Source organism: Mastomys coucha, unplaced genomic scaffold, assembly GCF_008632895.1.
Source record: "Mastomys coucha isolate ucsf_1 unplaced genomic scaffold, UCSF_Mcou_1 pScaffold20, whole genome shotgun sequence".
NCBI classification, from domain to species: Eukaryota; Metazoa; Chordata; class Mammalia; order Rodentia; family Muridae; genus Mastomys; species Mastomys coucha.
The window spans coordinates 53,396,073-53,405,461 of record NW_022196903.1 but is presented as its reverse complement, the minus strand read 5'-3'; the positions used below and the strand labels follow the sequence as shown (position 1 = coordinate 53,405,461).

Sequence of the window (9,389 nt, the reverse complement as noted above, 5' to 3'; positions counted from 1 at the left end):
GGCCTCGAACTCAGAAATCCACCTGCCTCTGCCTCCCAAGTGCTGGGATTAAAGGCATGTACCACTACTGTCCTGCTTAGATTTTTTATCTCCAGGATTCCCTCTGTTTGTGTTTCTTTATTTCTTCTATTTCCATTTTTAGGTCTTAAACAGTTTTATTTATTTCCATTACCTGTTTGCTTATAATTTTTTGGTATTTCTTTAAGGGAATTTATTCATTTCCTCTTTAAGGGCTTCTATTTTCTTCATAAAATTGAATTAAAAGGAATTTTCTTGTTGCTTCAGCTGTGTTGAAACATCTAAGTCTTGCTGTAGGATAGCTAAGTTGTTTGGTGCTGTATTGTTCTGGATGGGTTGTAGTTCACTGCTGTTGTCTGTGCTCTAAGGAGAGTTGGCAGGCATTGGACATAGCGCGGGGTCTTATCTAGCCTCCCTGGTACTGTTGTGGCTTCCAGGAAAGCAGGCAGAGTTATTGTCCAGAAAATGGAGCTCATAACTTAGGAGTTAAAATATGCTTTCAAAGCAAATCATTTTCTAAAGGGTTTCTGCAAAGAGCTCTCAGTAAAACTCCTGGTTCTTGTCTTTGGTGAGAGAAGACATTGATAGAGAGTCTCAGAGTATCCCATTCTGGCCTTAGAGTCACTATCATGTAGTTGAGAATGTTTTTGAACTCCTGACACTGCTGTGTCCATCTGCCACATGCTGAGCCACCACACCTGGCTTCGGATTTCTATTTCTATATTCAAAAAGGGGTTGATGGCAGGCTGCTCCTGTTGTCCCAGTTCAGCCACATCATGCAGTACTCCCCAAGTGGGCATCTGACTCACTGGTTATATGTTCAACTGCTTACTAAGAAAAGGAAAACAAAATGAAAAATTGCAGAAAATTAGGAAGGTGACATAAAATCCAGAAAAGTAATCACTTACTGTTTGATCACACAGAAGGACATGATCTGAGAAGAAACATAAGCAAAGAGATTCATTAGCTTGAGATAGAGAGAAGAATGAGGCTAGACTGGATGTGAATGGGAACAGGGAGTGAGTGACTGGAGCAGCAGTGTGTCTTTTCTCCTCTAACAGTAAAATGTGGACATACTATATCAGAGTAGTTAACCCGTGATAGATTTCAACTTGTTTCTTGGCTTTTTCCACCCTAATTCTTGTTTTTCTTTTCAGCATTTTCAGTTTTCAGAAATAAATTATACTTTCTCTTGTTATTGTTTATTGTTGTCCATTTCAAAATACAGAGTGTTAGTAGAAGATATTTGTGTAATTATAAAATAATCCCCTGAGGGTAAAGAGGAAGATAGTAATGCTTTTCTTTGCGGGGTGGGGATCATTCCAGGCATAGCACTTTTGTACCTGCAGCTGTACCGGGTCACTGGTGACCAGACCTACCTGCTCCGATCCCTGGATTATGTGAAGAGAACACTCCGAAATTTGAGTGGACGCAGAGTCACTTTCCTTTGTGGAGATGCTGGGCCCCTTGCTGTGGGAGCTGTGATATATCATAAACTCAAAAGTGAATGTGAGTCCCAGGAATGCATCACAAAGTGAGTTTTAAAAGTTGGAAACACCTCCAAATGTTTTGTTGAAGAATTACTGTGCAAAGATGTTCAACATTAAAGTATTTTCTAATCTGCAATTGCAAACAGGTCTGTCTGAAAAGTGAAGTTTGTTATTGTAGTAGTGGGACCATGTGTACTTTTTCTGTACATACATGTGTGTATCTTAATTTGGGTGGAACTTTAGTATTCATTTCTAAACAATTTTTGGTTGTCTTCAGTGCATGAAAGTGAGTGCACATCCATGAAACTAGGTTGAGAATAACTAATCCTGAGTCAGCTGCGCAGTGGTGGCGCACACCTTTAATCCAGCACTTAGGAGGCAGAGGCAGGCAGATTTCTGAGTTCGAGGCCAGCCTGGTCTACAGAATGAGTTCAGGGACAGCCAGGGCTATATAGAGAAACCGTCTCTCGAAAAAACCAAAAAACCCACCAACAACAACAACGAAAACCTCAGTCAACCCCCCGCAAAACAACAACAACAAAAAACCCAACTAATCCTGAGTTCAATCTTTAGCTCTTAGTTATGGTGATGAGGGAATGATGGACTGTGAAGGTTTTTGCAGTGGGCAGTTTATATTCTTCTCAAACAAGAAGAAAACAAATTCCTGTCTTTGGATCTAGTAGAGTATCTGATATGTGCAGACATTTGATGTGGTTGAAAGATGGAGTGACTTAGTCTTGCCTAGGTAGTAGCCACATACATACAATACATTTTACATCACTTTCTTCTAACACTAGATTTTAAAGTATGAACTCTGTTTTCACTATAAGATTTACAGTAATAGAAAGGTGGAAATTTGGGGCTACAAGAATCTTTTTTAAAGCTGGAGATTGAATTCAGGACCTCATATACCTTTAACACTGACCTGTATATCCATCCCAAATATTTATATTATTAAATTATTATTTGAAACAGTAATTAGTAGAGAGGTTTTGATTGTTTTATGAACTTGAGTTCATAATTGAGAGATTTTTTAGAAATTTTCTGGGATAATACTATATCTTGTTGGTTAGACTTCTACAGATGCATAGAACTATTGTCTGTCAAGAATCAGAGCTTCCTGATGAGCTGCTGTTTGGACGGGCAGGATACCTGTATGCCTTACTGTACCTGAACACAGAGATTGGCCCTGGCACTGTTGGTGAGACAGCTATTAAAGAGGTATTGTGGGCCTGCTGGACTTACTGGTACTCAAAACTATGTGTTAGCATGTCATTACATTAACACCCAGCCTCTGCTTCTAGGTGGAAGTAATTTTTTAAGGACATCTCATGTTTTTTAGAAACAGCTATGTATCTTCTCAAGTCTTTTTTTAAAAAAATCTATAAACTTTATTGGTTAAGTTATGTTTCATTGGAACTATACAGTTCAACTTCAAAAACTCAGAATGAGATGACTGTGGGTTGGTGTGCATCCTCTTTCATTTTGTTCTCCTGATCTCTACATGTTCCCTTACCCATAGAACCAAGTACAGCTTGGCACCCTTAGCCTGCTTGGAGGAAAAGAAAAGGAACGGCTTCCTTTGTCAGGGATCTGTTTATACAATGCCCACCTCACGGTTGCTTGTATCTCATTCTAAAAATGTAGATGACTGGCTAGAAGGCCAGATGCCCATGTAAAGTGAAGTGAATTTTTGCCACATAATTGTTCTAGACGACTACATAGCTCCTCCCTCATCAATGAAGTTAGTGTGTATCCTCTGTCGTGGGGATGTAATTGCTGTCTTTTAGGGAAAATGTTATAGCTCAGAAGCAAGTAAGAAGTTTAGAATAGTTTTTAATAGGAAGACTATAGAATTTAGTCAACTTTTTATACTAAGAACTTCAATTCCATAGGTAGAGTTCTTACATGTTTTTTCTCCTCAGGCTTTATTTCCTCATTTCCCTCTGTCTGAATTTATTAAATAAAACTAATTGTTAGATAATGGCTGCTTAAATTTTTTTTAATTTAATAATCTGTGTTCTCTCATACACTGTTAATTAGAGTAGGTGAAGGTGCTTGTAACTTGTTTTAATTTTTGATGTTTCCTTTTCTCTGTAGGTAGTTACTGCTATTATTGAGTCGGGAAAGACTCTATCAAGGGAAGAAAGAAAAACTGAGCGCTGCCCCCTGTTATATCAGTGGCACAGGAAACAATATGTTGGAGCAGCCCATGGCATGGCTGGCATCTACTACATGTTAATGCAGGTATGTGACAATTGTCTGGGATAATACATATAATGGCCATATAACAATATATTAGTTAGAACAATATGAATGGGGGGTTAAAGTCTTCATAGAGATCAAGTAGGCTGAATTAAAGGTTCCTATTTTGACACACAGATAATTAACTTGGCTTTGCAGCAGCAAATTCCTAAAAGTACATTCTGTAGATAGTTTGTACTAGAATAGTTGCTTATCACCTACAGCTTCCTTCTGTTCTCATCCTGCTGATTAAAGGAGGAGCTCCTTAATGGAGGTTGTGTGATTTACATGCTTAGGTTGGTTTTGTTCTTTAAGAGACATACTAAGCATGTGAACTTTAATTCCTTGTTTTTAGGGTGAAATACATAGAAGCACTGTTTAGTAACTGCTGTTTTTAGAAACATGCCAGCTTTTACAGACGTAGCTAGGTAGTGTGATGGAGCTGTCTTGCTCCTTTACAGAGGTGGCTAAATGATGTGATAAAGCTGGGGTGAGAGCTGTATATACACATCCCCTGTGCCATACCATATGTCTTGTAGCCTCTGTACCCTGCCACATGTCCTGTGATCATGCCATTTCTTGGTTGTCAGTTAGAAGGCTGTCAGTATAGTCTATCTGAAAATATTTTTTTTTCTTTTTTAGAATCCTATTTTTTATTAGATGTTTTCTTTATTTACATTGTAAATTTTATCCCCTCTGAAACCCACCCTATCCCACCCCCCACCCCCACTAACCCACCTGCTTCTGCTTCCCTGTCCTGACATTCCTCTATACTGCAGCATCAAGCCTTCATGAGACCAAGGGCCTCTCCTTTCATTGACGTCCCACAGGCCATCCTTTGCTACATATGTGGCTGGAGCCATGTGTCCCTCCATGTGCACTCTTTGGTTGGTGGTTTAGACTCTGGGAGCTCTGTGGGTACTGGTTTATTCATATGAACCAACTGAAAATATTTCTAATTAGATTTGGAAAATTCAAGTCCATTTTTGCAGTGGCCCTACAAAGACAATGTTTTCTTACAAATTTTTTCAAAAATAACAGACCAAGAACAGGAATTCTAGTTCTTTGGAAAAAAACTTGGAGACATATAGGAGTTCAGAATGAAAAGATGTGAACTGAAAATAAGTTTAAAACAATGCAAATGGCCTAACAGGACAGAAAACCACACAGAGATGCCTGAGGAGCAAGAGACCAGGCCATTTCTCCTGCACAGTCATAGAACTGGGGGAACATAAAGGATATGTACCATAGTCACTGCACCAGGCATATATCTGAGTTGATTTGAAGCCAGTGTAGTAGAGGAAGGGGCTTCTTCAAACATCTTTAAGGAGCCTTTGGATCTGTTAGAATCTCCCTCCCAGTAATTCCTATTAGCTACAAAAGGAATTGGGCCTTGAAAAAATGAAACTGTCTGTTTTAAGCAGAGAAAGCCTGGCTTAGAAGAGAACAAAGGGAAAAAATTCTACACAGCACATGGGGACCACTATGTTGTGCTGTTGGCTTCAGGCACTTCCACTTCTCTTTCACAATGGGCAATACAGCCTCTATCCCAGAAATGAGGCCAAAATCTTCCTTTGCAAACACTGATTTAATAGTTTGCTGTTCCTGGGTTACTGAGCTCTCACTCTGGACTCCCCTCAGTTCTCAGCGTCTTTGTGATCTATTGCGAACATTCAGATCAGACACATGCAGAACGTACTATACACACATGCTGCACATGCTTTCTTCCCTTCCTTCCTTCCTCTCTCTTTCTTTTCTTTCTTTCTTTCTTTTTTTTGTTTGTTTGCTTTTTGTTTTTTTTTTTTTGAGACAGGCTTTCACTGTGTAGCCCTGGCTGTCCTGGAACTCACTCTGTAGACCAGGATGGCCTCAAACTCAAAAATCTACCTGCCTCTGCCTCCCAAGTGCTGGGATTAAAAGTATGTGCCACCACCACCCGGCTTACATACATTATTTTAAGTGCAAAGGGATAACAGGAATAGGACCATCTTTATTTTAGGTAGCCTTCATGCTATTTCTGAAGTCTCTGGGACCAGCAGAAGGCCTGGGCCTGAAGGCCATGCTACAATAGTTAAAAAAAAAAAAAAAAAAAAAAATCAGAAAAGGGGGCTGGGGAGGTGTCTCAGTGGTTAAGAGCACTGACTGCTCTTCTAAAGGTTCTAAGTTCAAATCCCAGCAACCACATGATGGCTCACAACCATCCATAATAAGATCTGACACCTTCTTCTGGTGGTCTGAAGACAGCTACAGTGTATTCATTTATAATAATAAATAAGCTTAAAAAAATCAAAAAAATAAATTGTTTTCTTTTTTGTGTCTTTAAAGCCAGAAGCAAAAGTGGACCAAGAAACCTTAACCGAAATGGTGAAACCCAGCATCGATTATGTGCGACACAAAAAATTCCGATCTGGAAATTATCCATCTTCCTTAAGCAATGAAACAGATCGATTGGTCCACTGGTGCCATGGTGCTCCAGGAGTCATCCACATGCTCTTACAGGCATACCAGGTTAGTGCTCCTCTCCTCTCCTGAGTGTCTGGGCACAGTTCTCACCACCCAGCTTTCATGTTGCTTCTGGAAAACCCATCCAGTTGTACATTGAAAACTGGTTTTAAATTTCCATCTCTGTGTTAAGTGTGAGTACACATGTACCCAGTCATGCATAAGGAACTCGGGGCAACTCTCAGTGGTGGCCTTTGCCTTCCATCACGTTTGAGCAGGGTCTGGTGTTTTTGTGGCCTGTGTGCTTCTGAGGATTTCCTTTCTCCAGACAGGAGTGCTGAGATTGCAAATGTGCACTGCCACAGCAGCGTCATGTGGATTCTGGGGATCTGAACTCAAGGACTCATGCTTTAACTACTGACCCATCTCTCCACTTCACCTTCCACTTTTTATTTTAATTATTTATCAGTGCATTTGTGTGCATTGTGTGATGACATATGCTTGTGTACACACGTCTGTCCATTAAGGGCCAGTGGTTAGCTTTGGATATGTTCCTCTGGAACCATTCATCTCACTTTTCCTGAATTTCTCACTGCCCTGAGTAGGTTAGATTGGCTGGACACTGAGCTCTAGGGATCAGTATTTCTCCACCTTCCCAGAACCACAAATCTGCCTTATTTATTTAAATGAGAGCGAGAGAGAGAGAAAAAAGAGAGAGGGAGAGAATTGTAAAATAATATTCCTTTTCCTTTCTCTAACACCTCCAATGTATCTCGAGCTTTCTTTCAAATTTATAGCCTCTTTTTCTATAATTGTTGATATGTGTATATATATTCCACAGTATATAAATAACAGTGTGTTCGGTCTATATGACACTACTTGTATATGTGTTTTGGGTCCAAGCATTTTGTGTTGGATAACCAACTTCAGTGTTCTTCTCTTGAGAAGACTGCTTCTTCCAGTATCAGCATTCCTTAATTTAAAAGCAGGAGCAAGGCTGGGCATGGTGGTGTACTCCCTTAGTCTCAGTACTCGGGAGGCAGAGGTCAGTGGATCTCTGTGAATTTAAGTCTATGTAGTAAGTTCCAGGGCAGCCAGGGTAACATGGAAAGAAAATCTGTCTCAAAGCAAACAAACAAACCATAAAAATACAAAGCAAAAATAAATAAAATCAGGACTGAGACAGAGCTGTTCACTATCCTACTTATTTTTAATATAGTGTTAGAGTCATTATAAAGCAGAAAGACAAGAAAAAGAAAGTAAATAGTCATAAGTCAGAAAAGAAGTTAAGCTATCTCTTTGTAGATCACATGATCTTATATATAAGAGATCCTAAAGATGCCACTAGAAAACATACAGAAGTGATCAACTGTTTAGCCAAGTAGTAAGATACAAAATCACCTTGCAAAAATTAGTACCTTTTCTATAACAGCAACAAAAGACACATTGAGAAAGAGATCATGGAAATGATACCATTTACAATACCCTGAAGAAAAGAAAAAGTAGAAATAAACCTAACTTGGGGGTAAAGACTTATATGTGAAAACTTATATGTGAAGAAAGAGACTGAGGAAGACATCAGACGATGGAAAGACCCATTATACTCATACATTGTTAGAATAAATATTGTGAAAATGACCTTCCTACTAAAACCAATGTACTAGGAAACAAGTGTATATAGATGAATGTGTGGGTGGATAGACAGACAGACAGAGTGCGATACTAGTATGTTGATAGATAGACTGATATGAATCACAGGGGCTCATGCCCCCTCAAGGCCTTCACTCAGGGACTCCATGCTGCAGGTTGCCTAGCCTTGGTGGCTTTCTAAAACTGTAGGAAGATTCAGCAAGTTCTTAATTAGCTTTGGCTGCAACATTGTTTCTTAGTGTTCTTTTCATTGTTTAGCAGCATTTGTATTTCTTTCACTTACTCTTGTTTATTGTAGAGCTACATAATACTCTTTAATAATAATCATTCCACAGATTCAGTATTATGCTGGTTTCAAATTACCTCTGTCAAAGAAATTGTCCATTTCTTATAGACTCAGCCTAAGGTAAATTATTAAGATAAAGGCAGAAAGTAGCCAGCTTCTTTATCAAAGTAACATAGGAATGGCCAGTTAAATAGGAAAAAAATAATTGTATACATATTTCTTAGTGCATCCATATAGATGAATAGGTAGATAGATAGAAGGATAACATATAGGTAGATATTAGATAGATGTTTATAGGTAGATGGATGTTAGATAATATATAGTTAAATAGATGATAGACAGACAGACAGTGCCAGGTCCAGCGTGGCTATGTAAGGGGAGGTGTGACACAGTTCCTGGCCCTGGAGCATCACCAGGCCATTATTCCCTGGGTGTGCTGATGGTTGCTGTTGCCCTGAAGCGGATCTGCTATCTCTTCTATTTTACTTTCAATCTTTCTTTCTGCGGCACATACTTCCCCCATTACTCAGAGCTAATCATTCTATAACAAATGGAACACGTGGTTCTCAAGAATGAGGAATAGAGGTGGTCATGAGGCCTTGGAGGATGAGGAACAGGCCTTCTTGCCCTTTAGGGCCATGGGAAAGGATAACCACAAAGGCCATAAAAGCCTACATAGTCCTTTGTAGAAATTGCTCATTGCTAGACTTGGCCTTAAACTTGGAAATATATGAGGAGATTACATATACTTTCTGGTCCAATGACTGCTGAATTAAATTAGCCAGGGTGAACTTGGGGACATCAATGACAAAGAGTTAAAGTGGTCTAAGAAGAAAAAGCATGTGTAGGAAAGAAGAAAGAATCTATATAAAAGAAGCAATTGATAGATGGGTTTATTTTATAGGAGGAAGGCTTGTATATGATCTAGAAACAAATAGTATTAGAAGAAGAGGATGGGACTAAACCACTAACCAAAACTCTTTTTGGTGCACATGGTGGGACTCATGGCTCCAGCTGCATATATAGCAGAGGATGGCCTAGTTAGTCATCAACGGAAGGAGAGGCCCTTGGTTCTGTGAAGGCTCTATGTCCTAGTGTAGGGGAATGCCAGGGCCAGGAAGAGGAAGAGAGTGGGTTGTTGAGCAGGGGGAGGAGGGAGGGAATAGGATTTTTTGTTTGTTTGTTTGTTTTGTTTTGCAGAGGGGAAACCAGGAAAGGGAATATCATTTGAAATGTAAATAAAGAAAATATCTAAAATA

At 39.4% G+C, this 9,389-nt stretch overlaps 1 protein-coding gene across 1 annotated transcript in view; it reads left to right on the top strand.

Annotated features, from left to right (window-relative positions):
* Nucleotides 1-9,389, top strand: part of Lancl2 (LanC like 2) — a 44,830-nt gene that overhangs the window by 21,610 nt on the left and 13,831 nt on the right. Inside the window, exons 3-6 of the mRNA XM_031382025.1 lie at nt 1,345-1,552; nt 2,582-2,729; nt 3,609-3,755; nt 6,078-6,260. Of these exons, the coding sequence (XP_031237885.1) occupies nt 1,345-1,552; nt 2,582-2,729; nt 3,609-3,755; nt 6,078-6,260 (686 nt within the window). The remainder of the gene's footprint in view (nt 1-1,344; nt 1,553-2,581; nt 2,730-3,608; nt 3,756-6,077; nt 6,261-9,389) is intronic.